General features: G+C 45.5%; 1 protein-coding gene across 3 annotated transcripts in view; it reads right to left on the reverse strand.

Moving 5' to 3' along the window:
• The window catches only part of RAI14 (retinoic acid induced 14), a 129388-nt gene extending 102049 nt beyond the window's left edge, over positions 1–27339 (reverse strand). For 2 of the 3 annotated variants that reach the window (XM_059725233.1, XM_006266105.4), the window contains exons 1-2: positions 27251–27338; positions 11431–11513 (exon numbers count right to left, since the gene is read on the reverse strand). In XM_059725233.1, coding sequence (XP_059581216.1) covers positions 11431–11466 — 36 coding nt within the window. In that variant the 5' untranslated portion in view covers positions 11467–11513; positions 27251–27338. Of the gene's footprint in view, positions 1–11430; positions 11514–25879; positions 25964–27250 lie in introns of all 3 variants that reach the window. The other variant, XM_014593986.3, reaches the window with a different exon arrangement.
• Between the last annotated feature and the right edge of the window lie 200 nt (positions 27340–27539).

Genomic DNA, 27539 nt, shown 5'->3' on the forward strand with positions numbered 1-27539 from the left:
AGGCTATCCTCTTTCTCAGTGTAAACCATCTCTCCCCCCACCTAGTGGCCAGGGATTTTGATGGCACCTACTGCAAAGCAGCTAGCTCAGGAGAGCTAGTTGTGTCCCCACTCTAAACAGGAGTGATTTTACCTCATCATGGTAATCATGTCCTGGTATCTAATCCTGCGTGACATGCTTTTTGTGAGGCTAAACCTGAAAACTGTTCAGAAAGTTAATACTAATCAGAAGGACACTTATGTACCATTCCATGAATTATGCTCGTAACTAGTTTTCCTTTCGGTGTGGTTGAAGTTATAAGAATTACTGTATTTACTCAAATATAAAATAGTGTGTGTGTCTGTGTGCATCCATCCCTCTGCAACTTCCCAGCCCTTCCCTCCTCCATACTGTCAGGCACAGCTTGGCTCCAGTAGGGTCTCTCCCAGCCACACACAAACTCCTTCTCCTGCCCAGCCAAACAGCAGAATTCACACTGCCGCACTGCCTACTGGGCCAGTCAGCAACACTGACACTGCTGCTGCGTGGGCAGGCAAGGGCTGATCTTCCATATGCTGTGCTCCTGGAGGAAGTAGCTTGAGCAGCATCTGTAAGTAAAGGGTGGGGGGAGGAGGAAGAGTATGGAAAGAGGCTGAGACTGGAGGGAGTTTGGAGGGAGAGGTAGAGGCTGTGAGGACCTGGGGATGCAGGTGGCAGGGGGAAGAAGCGGGTAAGACAATGGGCAAGGGGGCCACCTTACTTCCCCCCAGCCATTGCTTTCCCTGCTGTAGCGGGGGGAGGGACATTCAAGACAACTCTCTAATACTTAGATTCTATACTTGGAGAATTACAACAAATTTATACATTTTCCATATATAGAACCTAATTATTGGTGGGTTGTCCTATATTTGGGGTAGTCTCATATTCAAGTAAATATAGTAATAAGATTGAGCTGTGGTCATTTTTATGTGCATACAGGAATATGGTAGATTTAAACACCTTTACTATAAGTTGATGTTAATTTACAAGATTCCAAGATTAGAACTGGATAAGTGCCCTCTTCAGTAACAAGGACAGCTTACATTCTACCTAAACCATTTGTTATGTCAGGGGCTGGACACTGCCTGCATGAGTTAACTGGCTGCAGTTGAATGCAAAGCACAGAAGCTGTGGGAAAACTTCTTCCTGAAAGGGCACTGCTCAAGCAACAGGAACAGCCTTCCTAGAGAAGTGGAGCCATTCTAGCCAGTATGCCCACTACCCATTTTTCTTGTGCTTGGCTCTAGACATGCACTGTAGAGCAAAATAGAGCAGGGCTGGAAATCAGGTACTAAAGCTGAAGGACTGCTGTTGGGACGCTTTCTACATTTGTGCTCGAAGCATCTGGTTGAGTATGAACTGTACTAAAGGAAGGAGCACATAAGAGGGAGGTTCAGCTGGGGGCTCCCACATGCATAAGAGCTTCTAGGGGCAGGCTAGGCTGCCACTGACAGGTGAGCTGAGGCAGTGGTTTTGGCCACACAGGCTAAACAAATGGCCCAGGATTGGGCTCTGGGGACCTCATTCAGCCCCTGACTGCCCAGGGATCAGGTCCCATGTTGCCCAGCATGCTATATCTAGCAAACAGGGTCACAGGCCACAGGGCTTCCCACAGATCTGATGTGCGGGCCAGAGGTTGAAAATGCTGTAGGCTCAGGGGTGCTAATATAGCTCGCTGACTGATTTGGACTAAAGGATGGGGTATAAGGAAACCTTAAGCAGCAATACAGATATATCAGTAATGCACTGCTTCTTCTCACCAGCTAAACCTTGACCTGTTTAAAAATGCATTTTCAGTCTTTTTGGTATCAAAATAAGGGAAAATGAATATCTGTACTTGAGTTAAGTGCTCTAACCAAGCTAACCAAGGTGGAACACAGAAATTGTATTCAGCATAAACATCTCTCACTTACATTACCACACATATACATCCTTTCAACTCTGTAGCTTTATTTCAAAAGGGCCTTCATAGAATCATAGAAAATAGGGTTGGAAGGGACTTCAGGAGGTCATCTTTTAGTCCAACCCCCTGCTCAAAGCTGGACCATCCTCAACTAGATCAGCCCAACCAAAGCTTTTTCTAGCTGGGTCAAACCTCCAAGGATGGAGAATCCACCACCACTCTGGGTAACTTTTTTCAGTGTTTTACTAGCCTCCTAGTAAGAAAAATTTTCCAATATCTAACCTAAATTTCACTTGCTGCAACTTGAAACCATTGCTCCTTGTTCTGTTATCTGCTGTCATTGAGATCAGTCTAGCTCCATCCTCTTTCAAATCACCCTTCAGGTAGTTGAAGGCTGCTATTAAATCCCCTCTGAGTCTCCTCTTCTCTAGATTAAATAAGCCCAGTTCCCACAGTCTTTTCTCATAAGTCATGTCCCCCAACCCTCTCATCATTTTTGTTGCCCTCTGCAGGACCCTCTCCAATTTGTCCACATCCTTTCTGTAGTAGGGGGCCCTAAACTGAACAACACAGTACTCCAGTTGTGGCCTCACCAGTGCTGATGAGGGGAATAATCACTTCCCTCGACCTGCTGACAACACTCCTTCCGATGCAGTCCAGTATGCCATTAGCCTTCTTGGTAACAAGGGCACACTACTTGCTCATATTCAGCTTATTGTGCACTGTAACCCCCAGGTCCTTTTCTGCAGAGCTGCTGCCCAGCCAGTCAGCCCCCAGCCGGTACTGGTGCCTGGGACTGTTCTGTCCTAAATGCAGGACTCTGCACTTGTCATTGCTGAACCTCATGAGATTTCTTTGGGCCCAATCCTTCAATTTGTCTAGGTCGCTCTGAATCCTAGCCCTACCCTCCAGCATATCTACTACTCCCCACAGCTTGGTATCATCTGCAAACTTGCTGAGGATGCACTCTATGCTATCTTCCAGGTCACTGATGAAGACATCGAACAAAAACAGCCCCAGGACCAATGCCTGGGGCACTCCACTTGATACTGGCTGCCAACTAGACACCATTGATTACTACCCTCTCAGCCCAATGCACCAGCCACTTTTCTACTTTCCAGTCCATTCATCCAGTCCACATGTCCTTAGATTGCCTGTGAGAATGTTGTGGGAGACAAAAGCCTTACTAAAATCAAGGTACACCACATTCACCAATTTCCCCGCATCCACAGAACCAGTCATCTCATCATAGAAGGCAATCAGGTTGGTCAGGCATGGCTTGCCCTTGGTGAATCCATGCTGACTGTTCCTCATCACCTTCTTCTCCTCCAAGTGCTTAGAAACGGATTCCTTGAGGATTTGCTCCATGATTTTTCCAGGGACCAAGGTAAGGCTGACTGGCCTGTAGTTCCCTGGATCCACCTTTTTTCCCCCTCTTAAATATGGGTACTGTTGGACCTTTTCTAATAATCCGGGACCTCTCCTTGTCACTATGAGTTTTCAAAGGTGACGGCCAATGGTTCTACAATCTCATCAGCCAACTCTCTCAGGACCCTTGGGTGCAACCCATCCAGACCAAAGGACTGGTATACGTCCAGCTTTTCTAAATAGTTCCTGACCTGTTCTTTCACCACTGTTGGTTGCTCACCTCCTGCCAAAACAGTGCTGCCTGGTGCACTAGTCTGGAAGCTGACATTGCCTATGAAGATTGAGGTGAAGAGGGCATTGAGCACGTCTGCCTTTTCTACATCCTCTGTCACAAGATTGATTCCCCCCCATTCAGTAAGGGACCCACACTTTCACATATCCTCCTCTTGCTACCAATATACTTGTAGAAACCCTTGTTACCCTTCACATCCCTTGCTAGCTGCAACTCCAATTGTTATTTGGCTTTTCTGACTTCTTCCTTGCATGTCCAAGCAATGTTCTTATACTCCTCCCTATTTATGTGTCAAAGTTTCCACTTCTTATAAGCTTCCTTTTTCTAACTTAGTTTACTGTAGAGTTCCATTCTATGCCAAGCTGATCTTCTGCCATGCTTCCTAATCTTCCTGTATATTGGGATGATTTGTCCTCCAGCATCAAATCAATGAACTCCTCATGGCAGAGTATGCTTCAAAGCTTCACCACCTCCTCATGAAGCTCCCTTGCCTGTTCCCTGAGAGGTACCATCAGGAGACACCGCTCAGGCTGCCGGCGCTCCCTGACCTGGCTGTCACTGGAAGGAACCTGCAAGCCGTACTCCCCACAGAGCCAAACCTGGACTTGGTCAGAAGCCTCATGGTGAGCAGTCCTGCCTGGACAGAAACCTCACAGGTGCAAGCAGAGGCAGTGGCACTGCAACTTCCTCCAGCCATTTCCCTGGGTCTCTTAATCTGCCTCTGTTCTTTTACTGCCTTTCTTCCAAGCACACCTTCCCTAGCGAGCTTGCCTGGAAGCTGGCCTATTTACTGCTCATTGGCCCCAAAAGGTTCTTTTTTTTCCTGCTTCCTCACACCAAGCTGAAAGGCTCCAGCTTCAAAAGGTGGAGGGAGGTGGGGGTGGAAAGAAGGCAAAGTGACCTAAAAACTACTGCAAACTGCTTACCCTTTTTGCTGAACTATGCCTTGCAGGAGATTCAGCTGAGAAAGTGAGCCACCTCAGGTACTTCCTGAATTCTGGACTCAGTTTCGGAGATTGTGGCTTTTTAGATTCTATCACTAAAATAAAATTAATAGGTAGTCAATTTTGTAAAATTTTTCATTTGATGTTTCCTAGCTTGCAAGCATTGCCTTCTGCCTGCCTGGTTCACAACCCCTTTTCAGCATGGGAAGAGTGCAGGGGACTCAAACATCTCATGAAGTAAGCCGCTAACCATACACCACACCTTGCTTTGTTAACATCAGGGTATCTATTCCTACTAGGAATGCCTTTGGTTCCAAGGACAAACAAACCCAAATCTAAAACTCTCCGAAATGGCTTTGCCACTTCCCTCTCCCTCCCCAAAAGTAGCGGACTGAATCAGTCAGTGACTTAAAAAAATTATCATTCCCTTAATCATGCTTTAAGAGCAACTTTTTAACATATAAGTAATATGAATTGATTAAATGCAAAGCAGCAAAGAACAGCAAGAATATAATGTTCCATAATAAGAACAGACAACTAATTTTTTATAGTATTTTAAAACTTATTTTGTGTTTAATTCCATTTAGAGATAAACAAACAAATTAGGCATTTGGATATGATTGCTTTTTTGCAACTCTTCCAAACTCAGGCCTTTGAACTTTTTTTAAACGCACACAAATCCACATGAGTTTTTGAGCCCGTGTCCCTTTAGTTTCAAACAAAACTGAAAAAAAATTATTTCCTGTTACTAAACACACAAGTATTTTTAAAACTTCCTTTCTAGTTTGTAATGGATAATTCACTTATTGTCTGTGCTGTTTATTCTTTGCACTTCATTTAGCATGAACTGTGAACAGAGACCAACCAGTTGTTTTTTACGTCACTGATCTCTTTGGATTTTGCAAACTTGTCTGTCACTGCAGCACCAGAGTGCTCTCCTTGTAAGCAAACTGGCAACAGCATTGTAACTTGAATGGCATCTCTGGCTCACATTCCTTTCTGAAGTATTGGAACAAGTCCTGAATGTTTGGCTATCAACATTGTTGGGGTGCATGGGAAGAGTTTGACAAACTGAAGGGTGTTTATTGTTTTCTTTTAAATAACATCTTTCTGAATGCATACAGCCCACTCAGTTTAGGCCCTAAATAAGTTGATCATGTGCCTGAGAGTTACACTACAAGAGCTGAGTCAAAGGTTCCAGTTACATCATGGAACCTAATTGGGACACAGCTGTCTCCCACTAACAAAGTCATTAATTTGCAGCAGATCCTGGACCATGACAGGATTCCAAGGTCAACCTGAAGTCTTGGATAGGCACAAAAACCTGAAAGGTATTTCTCTCTAGGTTAGCCTATAAACCAGAAACTGGAAGGATTATTGTGTCATAGCCCAGTACATACTGAGAGTAAGGTAAACTAGCTCCTTCCCAGGAAGGAGTCCTACTAGCTTCAGTGGGTAATTCAGCAAGGGAAATGTCTGCAGGACAAGAGTCCTTGGTGGTTTTTAACTGCAACTGTTTTAAAATGTAATGATACGAGACAATTTTAAAAGATCATATACACAAATTAAAGTTGACCCTCTAATTCTCTGTATCCTTAATAGAGTAAGATGCAATTAAGCTACAATTGTGCAATTCTGTAAAGTAGCAACTACATTAGCAGTTAATGAATCTATACATCCAGAAGACTGAAATATTTCTACCAAAAGGGTTAGGGAGACCTGCCCAGTAAATTTAACAGTTTCCTATTTATCTGGAAACTGGAGTGGTACCTGTAATTTGGATGCTGCCACCATCAAAGGTGGTCAAACTGATTTGCCTGGAAGCTACCCTTCTTTCTGCACTACAGGCTTTGTGTTCTTTTCCAGATCAAACATTATTTGTTAAACTTTTTTTTGCTGAAGTCTTCCTTAAAATACCCCACTGTTCCTACTCCCGTCTCTGTAAAAAGTTAGCAGGACTTCTATTCCTACTCTGCCTTTCTGCCTAGTGCTCTATTTCTCTGATTGCATTTTTATTTTTCCCTTGATTCTTTTCATGTCACCACCCCCAGCAAAACAGAGCATGCTCTTCCATTGGTGGCTCAACAGTGAACTGGCTGATAAACGAATTTTAGAGGAAGTGCCAGATACCGAAGGGACGCAACGTCCTGGACTCTGCCTTACCCTATACCACTACCAAGTGATGCCACCAGATAAAAGAAGCTAGGATGAGACAGTATATAAAAACAATTTTCTGCTGCATGCTGCAGGGCTTGAAAACCACCCTCCCCAGGGAAGCAGTTGAGTTGTTAAGTTTTGTCTGTACTACTGAGTTCAACAGAGGAAAGAGCTTGTGACATACTCTAGCCTACAGGGCAGCAAGAAAGGCCAGAAGCAATATAGCCTCCCTCAGAACTGAAAGGGAGGAGGCAGCAAGGAGCAGAGCTATGAAGAAGTAGCCCTGATACTGCTACCTTAAGACGAAAGGGAGCCACTGCTTTTCCAAGTAAAGAGGATGTCCAAGCCAAGACAGATGGAGAACAATCCATTTGTGCTAGAGATGGAGATCAAGTTGGGGGAAGAATCCAGTGTGCTTAGGAATCCAGGAGATAGGTGAGGAGGTGCTGAGTTTATGTAGATCCATCTTAAAAATCAATGAAAATTGAAAACATACACAAGAGAAAGCAAATTCAGACAAGCATAAGCCACAGAAACAACTGGGAAAAGCAGCCTTTTCCAAGTTGCTGTTCCACAGTGGACTTCCTTTAGAAGCTAACCCCCCCCCCCCAAAAAAGAACATTCATGAAAGGCCCACAATCACCTTTATGGAAACTGCAAATTGTGAATGGGGCTGTTGATGTGAATTATCATCAAATTCAATATTTGCTTTTAGGCTAATTATAACTTCGAGCTTTAAAGAAAAATCTTCCTTTCTTTAAGTGCCCCACCCAAAGAAAGGCTCTTGTTCACAGATTAGCCTCCAGAGTGCGATGGAAATTAAACTATTTATAAAGGCAACAATCAGTCAGTGATATTCAGGATCCATTAATATTTTACACTACAGAAATATTTAATGGGAGCCTGTAGTTAAGACTCACTATTGTAGGGAATTTTAATTTAAGATGACCCATGTTTTAGTTATGATAAACAGCTCAAATTCTAAAATAGAAACATTTTACATTATTGTAAATCACATTACAACATATCAGGCCATCTCATACATTTTGAAATCTACAATAAATGACTCAGTGTTCCTCAGAATGGAATTTTTTTCACAAGAACTGCCTATAATGAGGAATTGGCATTTCCACAAATACCAGAAGTTTAAGCTGGTGATTAGCACTGGGAAATCCCAGCCTTTGCTGGCTATAGTTCTGACAATAGCTATTTTTTATGTTGAATCACACAGTCTGTTTACAAAGATGTTTTGAAAACAGCTTTAATATTTTCACACAAAATATACAAATAGCAGGAAACAAAGCCCTGAATTCTAACTTCTCCCACTCAATTACATGTGGAAAAATTCTCCACTGTGGTTGCACTACAGAAAGAATAAAGGGTGGTTTGCATTAATACTGAGCAATGCAGAACAAAAGAAAACAGCTCCAAGAGTTAGCCACTGCCCATTGCCCATTTCAATCTGAAGTTTTATTTCTTGCAGAAGACCATGACCTTATTTATTTGTGTGATTTATATGCCACAAAAGGCTTCCCAACAAAGGCTCGGGGCAGCTTATACAGTAAGTGACCTTGAATGAATGAGGTGTGTATTACCGCTACACAGACTTTTTTCTTCTCCAAGCAGAGTCAGTATCACTAATTTAAAGTCTTAAAATCAACGGTTATAATTTATATTCTGTATCATGAAGCATATTGCAAACACAGCTTGAAGAGCTTGCCATGCAGCGATGCTCCCTGCTGCCATAGATACAGATTCATAAGAAGCAACTATTTATTTTTGAGGGGTAAAAGAAAGTGAACCAACATGGTTATATGGGTTTATGTAACACTACCTAGCAACAATTAACATAGTAATCCTTTCAAGTCAAACTCTCTTGACATAGCTGTTGCTCATCAAAAGGGGCAGAGGGAAAATATGTTTCAACATCAGAAAGGTAAAAGTTTTGTCAAGGAATAAGTGTAATTTTGTTGCTTTGTCCACAGAGCCTCTACAGCATGCATAACTGATATTTAGTTTCCAGTTACATCATTCTCACCTACCCATCCATCCCCACACAAGAGCTCCCAGATTATGTCCATATGGAACTAAAGTGCTGAGCTTTGACAATTCCCACTTGCGACCAGGCATTACATTTCATTGCCCCACCCCAAATATACATGGTTTTCATGGCAACAGCTGCCCCAAGTAGGATTCGATAATTATCAAGTGAGCTCTGAGAGTCTCAAAAATAGATGTGTCCAGGTAAAACAAAGGGTAAATGAACAGTGATGTTTATCCGTCAATTCTCAGTTTTGAGTCAGGATACCAGGTGGTAGCTAGCACCCTGCTACCCTCCTCCCCATCACTCATGCCTGAAGACAGGCATGCCAATGGCAGATTCTCCAAGCCACTGCCATAGAACAGAGGGTTCAAATGCACAGTTCATGGGCTGAATCCAGTCCCTGAAACTGTGCCATCTGGTCCACAGAGCATTCAGGGGGGCTGGGAATTCAAAAGCAGGATCTGCTGCCAAAGTCTGGGGTAAGGATCCCTGGCAGGGACTTCTTGTGTTATAGCAAGGACCAGGCAGTGGCTGCATGAACCCCCAACACTACTGCTACTTGCCCTGCCACCCCATCCCAATCTGGCACACAAGGAGGGGCAAGTTTGACACCCCTGCCATAGAACTCTAGGGTGACAAAGCTCATGTGGTTGCATGCCTGCAGCTTGAGGAAAAGCTGCCCACCACATGGCGTGCCATTCCTGCCTATCTCCTTTAACCAGCCTGTCAAAGTGCTATTTATTCAGCTCTATACAAAATGATAACAATAAGACCATTTCCAGCTCTTACAAGCTTTGGCAAGGACAACCTAGTTTGTCTCTCCCTCTTGAGTGTGTAACTCCTCCAGTTGGCTATTTGGAATTAGGCTCATAAAGTGGTTTTCCCACCAATATGGTGGAAGCTTAGTTTAGTGCAGTGCTACCCAAACTTTTCCTCAGCATGACCCCTCACTCCTAACCCAGATCCCTGTTTATTGTGACCCCATCCACTGATGTGACCCCATTTGGGGTTGCGACCCACAGTTTGGGCACCGCTGGTTTATTGTGCTGTTATAATAACACAGTGTCCTTTTTGACAATCCAAAAGGGCCATCATGGGACCTCGTTAGTACCAACTGTCTGGCTGAACAGAATGAAGGACTAATGGATTATGTGTCATACTTCCATCCTCTGCTCAGATGTGTGAAGAATCCAAGGCAGTTATCAAAACCAAGTGGAATGAGGTCATCTGATGTAATCCCAGGGGATGGGGTAGCTAAAGTGAGATCCAGTAGTATTTATGCATACCTCAGCCATTAATCTAGAGTGACAGTCCAGGCAACTATCCCAAAAAGCTAAAGCAACACCATCTTAATTAAATACACTACACTAATACCGAATGTGCTCACATATTTAAGAGCTTTATTCCCATTCTTACTGCCCAAACAGATGCCTATTCAAAGGATTCATAAATTTATACTGATAAAGTTAGGTGATATGATACAATTTCTGACTAGACTACCAAGAGATTTCAAAAGAATAAAGCAAAAGTTCCAACTCTTGGGACTTGCATAGTTATGTAAGTGGTGTTCTGCTAATTAAGAACCTTTGATGAAAGCTGGGCCTTCATGCCATTTCTCTGATTTTCACAATAAAATAAAGTCAGCAGAAGAATCAAATAGGATCTTCCGCATGTACAGAAAATATTCTCTCTTGTTTTGTTTCATTTTATTTTGTTTAAGTTCCACCTAAATAAAGATGGTATTTCAGATCCAGACCTCCAGTCCTGGAAAAAAAACTTGAAAATGTTTTGGTAGCTTACGTATTTCAACACCAGAAACTACATTAGAAGACATACAAAAAAAGTGTGAAGTTATGTGTACCACTGACCCCATTCTTTGCCCTTTATGATTGTTCCATTTTAGTCTGATAGCTACCAAGCCAAAACATCACCACAAAAATCTCCACATATTCAGACTATCCTAAAAGGCTCATAAATCAAGCTAAGCAGGAGAACCAAACCAAGATTTTTAGAAATTCCTTCAGATATATATGCAAAGATGATGGCCATGCTCCCACCAGAAACTCAACATAATAGTTGCCTGCACTAAATGCTACTTTTAGCCATAAGGTTTTTGAACAATTATCTACAGTTACATTACACTGGCACCTCCTCTTTGTTCCCATCTCTCCGACCTTAGTAAAACCAGCAAGCTGCCTCTGCATTATCAGTTCTGTACAGGGGTCTAGAATGCTTGCCAACCAAAGAACCCCCAAACCCTAGATGGGATTGCAGTTCTTGCCACCCTGCTACAACCTGGATACACTTTCCCAATATTTAGATACCACCACAATAAAAATAGTATGGTTCTTAAGTAAACATTATTTGATATCAAAACTATTAAAAGGATACCAGGAGCTCTGTGTGTAGAATTAGGATCTAGGAGCATGCGCTGACAGAAGGTTAGTGGACCCAATGGGTGCAGATATTCATACTTCAGTTTATGCCAAAGGAGCGCAGTGTAACCAGATGTGCAACAGAGAATCAGAGTCAAACAGAAACAGTCTACTCTGTGCCATAATCTACTGTTACATTTGTGTTGGAAAACAGTTCAATTCTCTGTAGTTCATTAACTACAGCTTTTATCAAGGTGGGAGTGAAGGAATGTTTCTACAATACAAACTAGCAAATGTTAGTCAGCCAGACAGAGCCACAGAAAACTTACGTCACTCTTCCTGAACTTTGCTTTCAAGCTCTTCATGTTTTATCCCATCGAACCTTCCAAATATTTGAGGTTTTCTTCAACACCTAGACAAAACAGAAAGCAAAATTAAAAAAAGTTTCTAATTGGCTACCACATAGATTGACTAGGAGCTCAATTCCATTTTTTAAAAAGATGACTCTCTCTCAAACAAAGTGAAACAAAAAAAATCAAGAGGTACTAATCAGTCATTTATGTTCCAACACTCAAGCTTTAAAATTAAGCTGAAGGAAAAAGTATTTCACTTAAGTGCAAAAAGCCCAAAGTCTGTTCCACTATTCCTTTGTGGAAATTTAGTTAAATCATTACCAATAATTACATTTAAGTTTATATTCTATAATACTAGTGGTGTCTTCAGTAGAAAGGTCTGCTAACATGCCCGTGCATGTAACATCTGTATGAAAACACTGATGTATTTCAGTATTAGCATGGAAGACTAAAGGTAGACACGCACCCCCCCAATGATACTTGGTATATACAAAGAAGGGTTTAAACTGTATATTTAACAGATATTAATAGAATTAAATATGTTGTGTGTAGATGAAAACTTGAAGGAACTACCTGAGGGAAACAAGTCTTACTATGGAAAAGCAGCATACAGCTCAACTATTACATGAGGAATCTAAATGCTGGGAATATTTTGGGCAGAAAAAAAAAAATCAAAACTGACTGGCTAACTGGACAGCAACAGGCTACCGCATCACTTTCTAGGAGCAGAAAGTTTCAGCATTGCAGACAAGAAGCAACAACTAAATGAAAACTTCCTTTAGAATGGATCTGGGGTACACTTAACAGCGGGTGCGTTTACATGTGCAAATGCTGCTGGATGGGCTTACTCCAGAGTAAATGGGCAGGCATTTACACATGCACTCATTTGGGAGCAGATTTGCTGCTCCTGGCAGCAGTCTGCTGCTGCTTCCTCTGGCCCTGCACCAGTCCCCTGCACCAGCCAGTAGGAACTCTAAGCTCCCCCTGGGTGCTAGTCCAAGGGCCAGCAGGGAGCATGGGGCCAGGAGACACCAGTTTCCTGGTAAGGGTTGCGAGATTGCTAACTGCCCCCAAGAGTTGCCTGCTGCCAGGATGGGCTCTTCTGGTGAACAGAATTTGACTAGGGAGAGAGGTAAGCATGCCTATTCCTTGAGTACATATAAAAATAAGCAGTTAGAGTCACAGTTAGGAAAAAATGGCATACTTCCCAAAGGGACAAAGCAGCAAGATCCAGTATTTCAGCTACAAAAATAGTCTGTATAAATATTCTTGGACTTTTAATGGCTATGTAAGTTCCTACTGAAAGAGCAGTCTAAACAGAAATGGTGTTCTTCTCTCTACACTAAAATAAATGGAGGAAAAATCCACACAAACTTTTCCTAGAGGCTGGCAGACAAATTAAGAGCTAAGAGTTTACTCCCCTCTCATTACAGAAAGTCACACTGATTCACTTTGCAACATTTTTTGTCTATTTTCAGAGATGCTGGATTCCCATTTGATAAACCAAAAAAGCACTAGTTTTTTCCATCATGTTAAGTTTGCTTTCTGATGAGCAAGTCAATAAGCTCAAATGACTATTTTGTACATGTTAAAATTTAACATGTATCCATATGCAGACTTCCAAAAACACCATCATATCAAACATATGGCCTGTGGGCTGGATCTGACCTATAGAACCTCTGTCTGGCCTGTCAGGCCACCAGACATTTGGGAACATGGCTTACTTCAGAATTCAGTGCTTTTTGGCCCCACTAGCCATGGCTGTTGGCAGTGAGCTTGGTTCACCATCCTGAACTGTCAGTGAGCACCAGACCCCTTCCCACAGACTTTTCACCACTACCACAGCCACCACAATGGCCACCCCTGTGCCTCTAGGCCAAATTCAGTCCATGAGGAGCCCCACAATCCAGATCCAGTCCAGGGTCCCAGGTGAGTTGGCCACTACTAGTTTAGCTCAAAGAAACGTTTGTATCATCATAATTCTAGTTCTTATACCTTGAAGACAGCATATGAATAAGATTTCCATCAAATCCAGAGAGAAATGCCAAGCAGGAACTGTTGGTAAGCCAATTCCCCTTCTTCCACCAAAACAAAATACTTCACATTTGCCTGGAAAACTAATACCAAACCTAATTAAAAAGACACTGAGCCCAATTTTAGGGAGCTGTTCTGTGGGCAGAGCTTGAAGGGAATTTACTTGTAGTAAACCTGAACTTTGTCATCCTTAAAGTTGTTTAAATTTAGGCTTATGCTCTTTCTTACATTTGTATCCTGTAGACAGAAGTCCTGAAAAGGGTCTGCGTGTTTGTGCACGAGTCTTCACATTCTTTACCATTTTCTTTTTAATGGATCTTATCTACACTGGTGGATTCTACACTGATAAGAATTAGGGAGACTACAACATCACAGAGCTAAACAGGATAATAGAAGTCCAGTAACTGGAAAACAATTCTGTATTGAACTGTTTCTGTCATAACTGCTTATCTTCAAAGAAAGGCCTTTAATTTTTTTTGCCAAATAAAAATGCGTGAATTTAGAGCAAGCATCCAACCTTTCCAGTATTCTCTAGCAAACCAGTAAAGAACAACCATGGAATTTCTGATATTGCCAAGGTGAGAACAAGATAAAACACCATTAAATCAGCAAAAAGAGGGGGAAAAAAAAGAAAAGGGGGACAGAAACTGAGCATTTTAAAAATTCTTTGCAGGTAATCACCTTTAAGCTCAGCAGAAAGGTGCTATCATTTCCTTTTTAAAGGAGAGACACATCACTACAAGATAGCATGAAACCAGCAACTCATCAGGGCTTTTCAATAAAGGTTAAGCAATTTATGGAAATAAAAATATCCGCACTTACATTAGAGAAGTCTTTAACCATTTTAAATAAAGAGAAGAAAATGAGTGCTCTGGGAGAGAAAAAAAAAAACATCCCTGGGGCAGAGTCTGCACAATTATGCATAAAAGGTTTTAAAGGGAGAGTATATTTTTTATTATTATTATTATTTTTATCTCCATCTAAAGCATCTGCTCCTAGTCCTTGCTGAAGACAGGAACCAGCATGAAAAAAAAACACTAGGTGTGCAGATAGCTCATGTCTCCAGCCACACTTTCTTCTATGGGACAGTTGTCATTCTTTCCATTTAACAAGCATCACTGAATCACTTTTGGAATGAAACTTTTTTTTGGCTTGTGCTTGAGGCTAATTTTTTCCAAAAAATTCATCAAGATTGCTGTGTGCGGACAGTAGGTGCCTTTTTATACACTTAGAGCATTATCTAAAACCCACTGCAAAAATCAAGAAAAGGACTGCAAAAAAACCAGATTTCCAGCTTTAGTCATAACAACCTACACACTGATTTTTTTCCATCAGAGGTAATTAAACATGAACATTAAGATTAGAAATCATGCATCATAAATGCTCATGATCCCTCTACTACTAAGGCATAAGAGCTTGCAAAATACTAACCGGTGAGTTTTTGTCCATTATTTCTGAGGTCTACATTCTCAAACAGGGCAACTGCTAGAAAGAGACTAGGGTCTCAAATCTTTATGACAAAAAATTAGTTTCCTGGGAGGGGGTATAGCAATTAATGTCTTTGATGTTGTACAAGATAGAGAACGTCAATCACAATTTACTAATGAATACTGCGCCAAGACATTACAAAACAAGAATCAATGAGACAGATACAGAAGTAGTACTAATAGTTAATTTAAACAAAAGTCATCTTTCCCATACATTGATTAAACCAGGAGTGTCCAACCTTTTTGAATGTGGGGCCAGATCATGAACTTTTCATCACCCAGTGGGCCGGTGAGCCATATTCAAACACCCTCTGTCCTAGGCCAGAGAGACCCTGCCTCTGCAGCCCTACTACACCTGCCTGTTACTGCAAGGTTCACGGTAGCTGCTGGTGGGCAGGGGCAGGACGGACCCATTCTGCATCCAGCCAGCTACTGCTCCAGAGACTGAAGGGGAGAAATAAATAGCTCCACATCTCCATCCCCCGAGCAGCGCAGCCTCACGAGCCAGCGCTGCCTGAAGGGGGCTGGAGCGAGGCGGCTGCTGCACTGCAACCCCTCACCCACCCGCCCGCATGGCCCCACTCACCGTGGTGCCCAGCCGCCTGCGCACGCAGCCCCGGTGGCCTCGGCGCTGCGAGTCCAGAGCACAGGATCCGGCAGACACCGGCTCCCGCCGCCTCGCCCCACAGAGGTCACGCCAGGACCCCACCTGCCGAGGCCTGCTCTGCCGACTGCCTGCGCCAGGTGCCGCACCCCGTTCCCGCCACGTGGCCGCCGAGCCCGGCGGGTCCCGGGAGGCGGGAAGGACACTGGGGGCAAGGGGCCAAGCCGGAGAGAAGTAAAAGCAGGCGCTGTCCCCAGCTCATCCCATCAGTCATGGCTGGATCAGCCCCATGCCATGCAGCCCTCGAGCCGGGTCCCGCCGCCGCTGGCCCACGTGACGAGCCCGGCCCCGTGGGGGTGAGCAGCTCCCCTCCCCTCCCCCACCCGCCTGTCCCAAGCGAGGGACCTTGGGCCTCAGAAAATGGCTTGGCGGGCCACATGTTGGACAAGCCTGGATTAAACAGTGCATACTTCTCATTTTAAAACAGAAGTAATAATATGTTAGGTATGATTAATATGTATCCGTGGGCATTTTTTTTTTTTAAATAAAAGCATGTAGCCCCCTTGTATTCTCAATAGCTTAAATCTGGTTAAAAAGCATTGACCATTAGGTTCAATTAAATACATAGTTCTTGATCTGAACTTCAGTCAATTTATCATTTAAAAGTTATTGGCATCAGGAACATGCTAAGACCCCAGGAGACTTGTGACCAACAAAAAACCCCCCACCTAGTTAGAGTTTGATGTAGCCAAATGGTGAAAATACAAACAGTGTTCAAATTAATTATTAACCATTAAAAGTTTAGGACAATGTTTTCTATTTCAATCAATCTCCATAAATCTAAGTAAACAGCGCTTTTTAAAGTAAAACCTTTCATTAGGTGCAATTAGCATCATATCAAAGTCTTTCAGGTATCATAAAAATTAACTCCTTGAATGCCCCTGAAAATCTGATTGAGCGACACTAAACGAGCCTTGGAACCAGCTCTGGGCACTCTGCTCGTGCCAATGGTAGTCACTCTATTCTTATTCCTTATTTCAAACATTCAGGCTGAAATCTGACCACCTTCAGGAAACATTAAGACGGTCTTGCAGTACTTCTCCCCCATAACCCAAATGACATCCACAGCTTCGCCCAGCCCTTCCCTTCCAAAAGAACGGCTCTCATAAGGCTACCCAGAAACCTCTGCATGAAAGGAGAGGAAATAGACTCCATGGAAAACCAGCACTGTGAATATTCCTTCTTCAGTATCATAGTATGGATTCTCCCAGACATCTCTTCCCCATCACTACTCCATCCCTCATGCTCCATAAGTTATGAACCCAGGTACCACACTGAAGATGAGGCTTGCTGTGACAGACAGTAGTGCCAGATATCAGCGCCAGATGAATTAGCCAGAGCCACTTGCAAAGTTTCTGCCTATTCCACTGCCTGTTGCATCACCTAAGCTTATCCACTAACCAGGAGCAAAGTCATTCCCAAACTTGAGCCTATGCAGCAAGGCAGCTTGTCCCTTGTCCCACATTTGGCACTTTTACACCATAGCATTTCACATTCTCATGAATTCCTTTCAATTTCTATCTAGCTAAGTATAATTATTTTCCCTCCAGTCTTCTGGCAGTCAACAATCCACCATCAGACAGGGGAATGACATCCTTCCCTCCTCCTCCTTATCAAAGTATCCATTTTTCCATCTTAAATGACCCATTTTTCTGCTTATTTTATGAAGTTTTTAGCTTAATGGTACCTATAGAGATAAGTAATTGTCCATCTCCATTAACCTAAAATTACTGGTCATGAAAAATGCACTGAGAGAGGCACTGTGCAATTCAACTGTTGCACAAGAATGGTAATGATTTATAGTCAACTAATCCTACTTTAAACAGAATCACACACATCAGAGATAGGAGAGACCTCTGGTGATGGCCCAGTCTCTCTGTTGGGATGGTGATATCACTGAGCCAACCAAGAAGGTAAAAATCCTGAAGGCAGAAGGAATCTTATGTCAGACTGCCCTGAAAATAAAAATAACATTTTACAAATGCCTAACTTTGATGATTATGATTATTTATCTTTGAAGAAAGCCAGTATGAAAGTATGGGATACTCCCCAAAGGGGAACCCAAGAGTGGGGGCTATTAGAAATTCCCCACCTGGTACCTGGGTGAAGCATTTTAGCTTGGTAAGGACTGGAGAGCCCCCTCCTACATCCTGATACGAGCAGTGGCAATGGCCGAACAACAGGAAAAGCAGGAGCCTCCATTTAAGAGCTCCTTCTCCCTCTGCACTGGAGGACGCCCGGGAGCTGGCTGTGTAACTGGACGTCTGGCATGGGCAGAAGAGGGGGAGAGAGCAACAGGAGGATGTGAGGACACTGCACAGAGCTGCACAATGATGAAAGTGAAGCAGATGCAGACCAAGCCAATGAAGGGAGAGCCTCCATAGTCTGAGAGTTCGGAGGAACACCCAGAAACAGGTACCTGTTCCCTGGAGAAGTGGTGGGGAGTGAAAGCCCTGAGACACCCACACAGATCCAGGTGGAGAGAGAGAGAGAGAGGATTTATTCTTCCTGACTGAGGCATGACACAACTGGCAGGCAGGTAACCCACTGGGTTGGATGAAGGAGGAGCAGCTGATTCACCAGCAGGAACCACATCAAGAGATCCAGATCGTATAGAGGACAGGCACTTTATTGTGGGAGCAACCTTAGCCCTTAATGAATTTGTAATATTTTGATTGTGCAACGAAATTAATTTAACTACTTGATTTCTACAATGCTCAATGAATTGTGGACTCTTAGTTTTGATTTCATCAATTGTTAATTTAAAAGCTTAATGAAATTAATTGAAGAGGTTGGTTCCCCTAATGTTCAACAAACGGTGGACCTGCTTCTGACATCACATCAATAATCCTCAGTGAACCAGCACCGAGACTATGACACCTTGAGGGAAGTAAACTGGACAACGACATACTCGGTTGATGTGTGGAAGGTGTGGAAGGGGAGGTGGAGCCCCACTTAGTGCCCTCGTGCATAACTAGTGCCCACTTCAGTCAACAACCAGGAATCCTCCTAGCAACATTTAAGACCAAGGCATGGCACACAAAAAGAGGGTCCGCTCCAGGAAGTAGGACACATTGAGGCTGTCCAATCCTAAGAGCCAGCATTTCAGGAGCCTAAGCTCTCCTTTACTGCAGCACAGGTCATACCTGCAATGCCACTTGCAGCCAGCCAGAGATATGATATGGCAATTTCATTTGGTTTTCTTCTCTTAGCTGCACGTCTACTACAGCTGTAGGTAGGTATGTTAATAGGGCTTTCATAACTTCCATAAAACACATTTTCTTTTTTCTGATCAATATAGCATACTATTGGGAGTTTTTCCTGACCTCTCCCTTACTATTTTCCTAGGAGTTCTCTCTATCTTATCTTATTTACCTTGTTACAGCCTTGTGTGGCAACAAAGAATTCTTCCTCCAACTTGGTACCCGTACATTTCAAGCATTTTGCACAGTTCTGTCACTACAGCCAAACATACAATTTTCATTTCACCTGTCTCTTCCCTTTCCCTAGCTTGGTGCATGGTAGAGTGCACCGAGCTGGGAAAAAGGTTGAAGTTCAGCTCCCTAACTTCAAAAACCATTTTCAATCCACAGTTTTGTAAAGGGGTTCACCAAATGCAAATCTGTCCACATAGAAACCTCTTGCTCCAAACCATCAAGCATCTCATGTGACACAAGCCTCATATCAACAAAACCCACCCTCCACCCCAGTCCCCACATTTGCCCCTGTCCTAGGAATGTGAGGATGGGCCCATGTAGAATTACTGGAAGCTCTGTTGTTTTCCAGGCAAAGTGAATAGAGGGTCAGAGAGAATTCAGTTAGAATGAGTGTCCAAACCATCTCCCACTTGCTGCTCAGAGACTTGGATGCGGGGAAGGAAGTAGACAGCAGAGCTAGCTCCTTGCTTCCTAGGCAGAGATCCACAGATTCTGGCCCCTTTCCACTTGCAGAGTCAGGGAGATCTGGAGCCATTACAACTGATCTTACTTGTTGAACTTTTTGATTTCTGCGCTAGCAAAGCAGAGGTTTTATATTCTATAGATTTACCACAGATGTGAATTTTTTTCAAAGTCAAAATACTGTCTGTCTTATTTAAAAAAAACAAATGTGTGATAAACATATTTTAAGTACTGTCTGGGACGCCAATGGGTTGATCAAATTAGTAACTACTTATGTACTAAAGTATATCTTGGTGACACTGGCATATCTCGTACCGATATACAAAATAGAACAGTACAAACCTCTGTGTAGACGCTTGGATAATGAATAGCACAAAGCTCCACATGGGCTCACTCTTAAATAGGTTTATTATGCCACCCCCACAAAAGGCTCAGGGCAACTTGCAATGAAAATAAGACAACACACTAAAATTAAATCATAATAAAACAACATCCCAAACAGTGCCTCAGAACTTAACCCCACCTGTAAAAGGCTGCCCAAATAAAAAAGGTCTTACGCCTCTTCTGGAAGATGTCCAGGCCCAGGCTCTGACAGACCTCAAGGGGAAGGAGTTCCAGAACGGAGGCACGACTACCGAGAACAATCTCCCACGTGTTTTTGCGGAACAAAAGTTTGGCACAAAGCTGGAACCTGTAGGAGGCTGCTCTCGGCTGGCCCTGGGGATCAGCCTGGTTTACATCAGGGTTAGGATTTAAGGAGCAGTCTTAGTTAAGCGGGTGCAAACTGTGCATCAATAAGGCCTTAGAGACACCCAATTACTGTAACTGAAGAGGATTAGAGAAAACACTCAAGCACATTTTCAGTCTGTTTACTTGCACACTTAGCAGCACTCTAAGTAAAATCCAAGCTCAATTAAAGTCAAAGGGAATTTTGCTGTTTGTTTACGGGACCCAGGTTTCACCCTGTTTCTAGTCAGGTTCTTGTCAGGGTTGATCTTTCAGCACAGAATCAGCAAAATGAAAAATTGTTTTTAAAGACTTGCTTAAAAGTAGGTGAGTTTGTAGGACTGTGTAAGTTAGTGGGTGGGGTGGTTATACTTGAACCTTTTTTGAACCCAGCTTTAGAATTCAGTTAGATGCCAAGTAGCCAGTGTCTTCTCGAGTTGAGGAGTTGGAGCACAGTTCTCCTGAACAAGACAGACAGGGATAAAACAGGCCGATCTTGTAGAATCCCATTATCCGTCTCAGAAGCAGCCTCTAGCCAGGCAGCAATGGCTTCAGCAATTCAAACTCTACTCCTCTTGGGAAGGTCTTCATGGCCAAGTATTTAATTAGCCAAGAGCAGCATGGGAATTGGGAAAAAAATCTGTTCATAATAAAGCATGTTTAAGTCAAAAGAAAACAGAAAGGACAATCTTGAGTTAAAGAGCTTAGGAAACTCCAGCTCTGTCTCAGACTTGTGTCTCCTACCCAAGTTTCCTTATTTCTAAAAAGAAGAAGGGGAAGGGACTTCTTCCCCTGCCTTGTGTGTCTCTCCTCTAGATGGACCACAAAGACTTTAGGTGGCAGATGTTTGTGCAGTGTCTAGGCACATCCAGGTTTACTTCTCTGTCGAGACCTCTAGTTACAAATAATAATAATAAAAAAAAAGCGCTACACAATTAGAGCAGCAGTGGAAGCTCCATCCTTGGAGGTTTTCAAAACCTGGCTAGACAAAGCTTTGGCTGGGATGATCTAGTTTGGGATGGTCCTGCTTTTAGCAGGCGCTTGGACTAGATGACCTCCTGAGGTCCCTTTCGACCCTATCTTCCTATGATTCTAAGTCAGAATTCTGCTTTTTATGCTTAAACATTTAAAGAGTGATCCAACTAAGCAACAATGCCCAATCAAGAGATGTAACCAGCAGAGATGTGTTGAACAGCTTTTTTGTTCCGACAAATACATCAGGAACTTGGAGCCCTGCGTGTCACAACAGCTGGAACAGCTAGTAAGCAAGCATGAAAAAAAGGATGAAGATACATCTTAAATCCACAAAAGGACAAATGTATAGCTTTATGGAAGAATGTAGCAAGGCATGACGTGTTAAGAAGGGATGAATAGTGTCTACCCTGTAACACTATCAACCACATGCATTGGTCACACGTGACTCAGAGGGAAGTGATTTTATTAAAAAAGTTTAAGCCATTTCAACTGTTTGTAAATTCTCAGTTATGTAAAACACTTAAAAAGAAGTCAGTTAAAGAGCCAACACCATTAATCCTAAATTTAGCAATGAGAGGTCCCATTAATATTTTTTCTTTGTGGAAAATTCTGGGTAACAGGAGCAGACACTAAATACACAAGACTTACTTACTTCCCAGTAGAAGGGAAAGAATCTTTAATTGGGGGGGGAAAGGGGGGGGAGAAACAAAAAACATTTTTTATAGATTTATCCTTCAACAATGGCAAGGGAATACCATATGAATCTTGAGGAAGGATGGTTTAGCGTTCAGGACACTTATTTTGAGATTCTAAAAACCCATATTCAATTTCCTGCTCCACTAAAGACTTATTGTATGCTCTTGGGCAAGTCTTAGGCACCATTAGTATTAAATTATTTCATTGGAAATTAGGCACCTTAGTGCCTTTGAGGATCTCCACTTCAGTCTCTCATCCATCATTTTCCCTATCTGCAAAATGGAGACAACAGCACCCTCCCACAAAACAACACTATGACGAAAACCACATTACGAGATTAAATGCTGCAAGATAAGGAGGAATATGGAGTGTTTTTTTACTTGGTAGCTGAACCAAAACTCATATATTGTTTTGGATCAAAAGAAAAGATCCATTCTTTACCCAATTCAGAGCAAGGATCTGAACCAAGACCTATGGCTTCTAATGAGCAAGCTCTCAAGCAGTATTTACCTCAAATTCTGCACCTCTTCCAAGCATCCTAACCATACTCAGGACAAGCTGCCATCACTTCATTACCTCACAATGGGGCTGTCCCAACTCGGAAGCAGCTGAGGACCAAATGCCTTGCGGGCTGCACCAGGGTGAGTCATGACACCCCTCCCCTGCCTAACCCCAGGTCTGCACAGGTATCCCCTACCCACTGCTGCACAGTGCATCCACACAGTCCCAGGCTCACCCTGAGCACGCTGGACCACACTATACCACACTTCCCCACTCCCTGGGATAGGGGCAAGGAGCAAAGCACGGGGGGCGGTTAGAGATTCCTGCTGCTGTTGCACCTAGAGGGACATTGGGGGGGGGGGGGGAGTAGCAGCAGGATGGGAGCCTGGGGGTCACAAATGAACCCCTTGCAGGTTCTGTACAGCCCGCAGACTGACAGCTGGACAGCCCTGCCTTAGAAAGAAGTGAGACTTTTAAACTTCTACCACCATGCTCATGCTAATTTCCACCCCAGTGCAGTGTCACCCAAAATTTGGATACTTAAGGCACACTTTTTTCTGGATTAAAATTGGCTGCATATTTCACTCCTGGAAAGGGAACCCGTGAAAACTGCTGGTGGGGGGATAACACAAATGCAATTTGCGGGTGTCTGATCTTAGTGGTGGCTGGAAGCTGCATGCATGTCACAGACAGAGAGTGGGGGCTGGGAGAATTGGCAGCTGTAGGGGCACAGGGAAAATCCTCCTTGGTGGAGACTGAAATGGGGCAGCAGCCCCTCCAACAGGGGGGCATAGAAGCGCTCCATTGTACCCCCCAGTAAACAAACTCTGTGCTGCCCTGAGAAGCCACCAGGTCACAAGTAGGGCTGTGCAAAATTTCACTGAGTGTTTCATTTCGAAGCTGTTTCAATGCATTTCGAGCGCAAAACAGCGAAATTGAAATGAAACAGAAAGCTTTGAAACAAAATGAGGGCGCTCAAAAGGTTCAAAAGTTGTGAAACGTTTCGAGTTTCAAAGCAGCTGGGTGGCGGGAGGCAGGGGAGAGCCAGGGCTGCGCTCCAAGTGGCTCTGCAGCCCCATGGAGCTCAGTCTGGTGGCGGGAGGTGAGCAGAGCCGGAGTTGTGCTCCACCTCCCACCACCAGGCTGAGCTCCGTGGGGCTGCGGAGCCACTCAGAGAGCCTGGCAGCAGGAGGCGAGGAGAACCTGGGCTGGGCTTCAACCAGCTCTGCCAGCCCCACAGAGCTCAACCTGCCCTCCCAGCACTATTGGACTCCTCCCGGGGGTGCAGGCCCCTGGAAGTGCGCGTCAGATGACAGGACGCTGCCACTGCTGCCTGTGGCCAGCAGCAGCATCAGGCTTCCCTGGCACTGGGAGCGGGCTGCGCCTAGCACCGGTCCCAGGCAACAGCAGCAGCCTCCTGTCATCTCACTCAGATCTGGGGGTCTGCACCCCCTCCTCCCCCCAGGGGTGCAGCCTATGGATCTGTGCACAGGATGATAAGAGACTGCCACTGCTGCCTGGGGCCAGTGGCAGCATCAGTCTTCCCTGGTGCTGGATGCAGGCTGCGCCCAGTGCCAGTCCCAGGTAGCAGGGGCAGCCTCCTGTCATTCAGCGAACATCCAGGGAATCACACCCCCAGGAGGAGTCTGGCACAGCCCCACAGCCCTCCCAGGTGTGCAAGCCCCCGGATCTGCACTGGATGACAGGAGGCTGCCACTTCTGGCAAGTGTCACGAGTTTTGCTTTAAAGAGTTTGAGGTGCAGTTTCCCAGAAACATCTGCACATATCTCCTTGAAACGTGGCAGGCTTCATGCCCTCAGAAAGGGCTACGATCCCTGAAGTTTGCATCTGAATCAGGCAAGAAATTACAAAGTTTTAGGCATTCTCATGATTCCCCCGTTAGAGCCTATGGGTGAAACGTCGAAACGCATTGAAACAGCAAAACAGTTTTGATGAAACGAAACAGAACAGTACTTCGAAATTAAACAAAACGACAAAACAAAACACTGTCCCTCCAAAATGGCAAAAGGGATGCTGAAACGAAACGATGGTGTTTTGCACAGTTCTAGTTACAAGCATGGCTGAGGCAAGGAGTGGGGCACAGATACTTGTTGGCAAGGGCACCCTGGAGATCTGTGGGGTGGGGCCAGGTGAGAGGGCTCCCAGACCCCCACAAATCAGCTGGACCTGGGAAGTGGGGAGGAGGGAGTGGGGACAGAACTTGCACCTACCTACCCAGTGTGAGGGAGAACAGCAGGCATGCCAAGCAGGATGCAGCTGTGTGCCCAGGTATACAGCACAACCAGTGACCCCAGGGTACAGGCAGGGTACAGCAGCAGCAGTCCGCAGGCATCCAGTCCCAGTGCCACCACATCTTCCCCCAGCCCCTTGCTCCCTGGCTGCAGTGCACGTGCAGCTTCCCACTAAGGACGCGCACCAGGATCAGACACCTACAAACTGCCTCTACCGCATCCCGCCGGCACCCCAGGGCCACAGTCACACTGCACTCTACACTGTCCAGCTCTCCACGCAGGCTATGTCCCCCCAACTTTACATATAAAAAAAAAAAGGAAGAAAAGCACCATCTGTCACAGCACATTTCTGCCACCCTCATGGCAAACTAGTGTGCCTCGGCATACCCTTTGTGAATCACTGCCATAGTCTTCTACAACGGTTTCCATCAGCTTCTAGCTACAAATGACAATACTGAATTGAACCCAATCATCTTTCCTGACGTCCATGGTTGTCTAAAGCAGCTTAGTAATTATAGCTTCTGCCATAACTTATTACTTAGGTTGGGATAAGCAATATGTTCCTTCTTCAGTATCTAATATACAACAATATCTTTACATAGCATTTAAGCATCGTGGAGAATAGAAGAGCTATTGCCAGGGACTATAATTTGTAACTTCTGATGGGAAAAAAAAATTAAGTCACCAAAGCCAGCAGGGTCAGCAACATTGACCAGTAAGCTGGATCCAGTCCAGCAAGCTCCAGACCCCTGCTGATCACAAGGAGCACCTGAAAGCACAGTGAGCTTTCAGCCATATGGAAGAGTTGCAAGCACCATGTGCCTAGCAGCAGCTGCAGCAGTAGGGACTGGGACAGACACACCAGCACCACCCTGACCAGCATGGTGCAAAACAGCTTCACAGCTGCAGCTGAACAGTCCCTTCTGCACCGTGTACCAGGCTGGTCATGGATATACTGGTGCTTCTGTCCCAGTTCCTACTGCTGCAACCAAGTGCGGGGTACAGACTGACCTACATGGCTGCAACTGTGGTTCCTCCACGCATCCCACAGCTGTTCTGCACCAGGCACAGAGCTGGTTAGGGACATGCTGGCGCCTGTTCTAGTCCCTGTTGCTGCAGCTATTGCCACATATATGGTGCAGAATGGACCGCGTGGCCAACACGCCTCCTTCACACATCCAGAGCACTCACCATCTGCTCGCCCAGAGCTTGGCAGGCCACACACTGGAAATCAGCAGTAACAGCAGGGACTGGAACAGCAGCTCCAGCATGTCCCTGATGAAACAGAGGCAGTCAGGGAACAGTCTGTGTGGGGCTGCGCTTATTAGACTGCAGCAATGGGAACGCTCTGCAGGTATAAACCTGCAGCTGTGGTTTGGCGTGCATGGGGGAACCCGCCTTTAATCAGTGTGGGAGCAAGGGTGCCTGCCCCCAACTCCCCCTGGGTCTGCAGGGCAAGAAACGGTCTCTCCCTAGAGTTTGCAAGAAGGGGGTTGCTTTGCTGGGAGATTCCTTCCTGCTGCTAACAGACCACAAGGAGCTGGGGCAAGTCCCTGTACCTGTGCTTTGTGAAGGAGCCACCCGGTGTCACACTGCTGTTGAAGATCCAAGCCACAATCAAACTGCACACTTGGGCCCTCCTCATTTCTGTGCTGTTAATTCGTGCCCACCCCCTCCCCCTTACTGAAAGGTTGCTAACCCCCGACTTGGATGGTTAAAGTTCGAAAAATAGTTCTCCTTTGCTTATTTTAATCTTTGCCATCTAGGCAGAAGACAATAGGTTAAAGCTTTGCATTTTTTTTTAACAAAATCTATTGGTGGAATTAATGTCATTTCATCTATTAATCATTCAGGCAATAAAAAAACCGAGCACGATGAGAATGAATTAATTACAGCGGGCCATTATCGCAGCTGGAGCTAACACGGTGTCAGCAACTTCCACCACAATCTAGACCTGCCTTTAAAAGAAAAACAAAAAACTTCCACCCGCTTCTGGGAGCCCTTCCTTGGCGAGCACCTGCCCCAGTGGGGAAAGGAGGCAAAACGTAAGAGCTCCGTGCTGCTAAAAACCCTCCCGCCCAGGTGAGCAGGAGCAGCGGTCTCCCGCGGACTCGTGCCCCTGCCATGTGGCCGGTGTGTACGCGCCGGGCGGGCGGCCGCGCTGGGCATCGCGAGGGGACGGGTGCGTTTCTGAAGCGGGGCCGGGAGGGGTCGTTGGGAGGCCCCTGCTCCCGGAGCGCGCCCGGGGACCGGCCGGAAAGCCAGCGCCAGACAGCCCGGGCGCGGCTCCAGCGACGCCCGCCCCGCCGCTGCCCCGGAGCGGGCGCCGGGACACGAGCGCGGGGCGGGGAGGCGCGGGCCGAGCCGACACAAAGGTGTCCTCCACGGGCGGGCCGGGCCGGGACCCCGCGGGGGGCCACACTTCTGGCGGGACCAGGGACGGAGCAGGCCCGGGGGGCAGGACGGGCTGCGCTGCCTCCTGCTCGGGCAAGGAGCGCGGGACGGGACGGGACGGGATGGGATGGGGCGAGCTCCCCGGGGCCCCGCGCCGGACACACTCACCGCGTGGGACCTGGACCGGCTCCGCCGCCGCCGCCCCGGGAAAGTAGTTGCAGGCGCCGGAGCAGCACGGGCCCCGCCCCCGGGAGCCCGTGACATCACTGGGCCACGTGACCGCCGCCGGGCGGGGGGTCTGGAGGAGTCACGTGCCGCGCGAAGCCCCTCGCCCGCGTGGGTGCGTGGGGGGCGGGGCGGGAACCAGCCCTCGCGGCCGCGTGCGCCGCCCGGCCCCGCGCGGGTCGGGGAAGGGGCTCTGCCCTGCTCTGACCAGGTCGCGGTGGTCCTGGGGTCA

The sequence above is a fragment of the Alligator mississippiensis genome, chromosome 3, assembly GCF_030867095.1.
Source record: "Alligator mississippiensis isolate rAllMis1 chromosome 3, rAllMis1, whole genome shotgun sequence".
NCBI classification, from domain to species: Eukaryota; Metazoa; Chordata; order Crocodylia; family Alligatoridae; genus Alligator; species Alligator mississippiensis.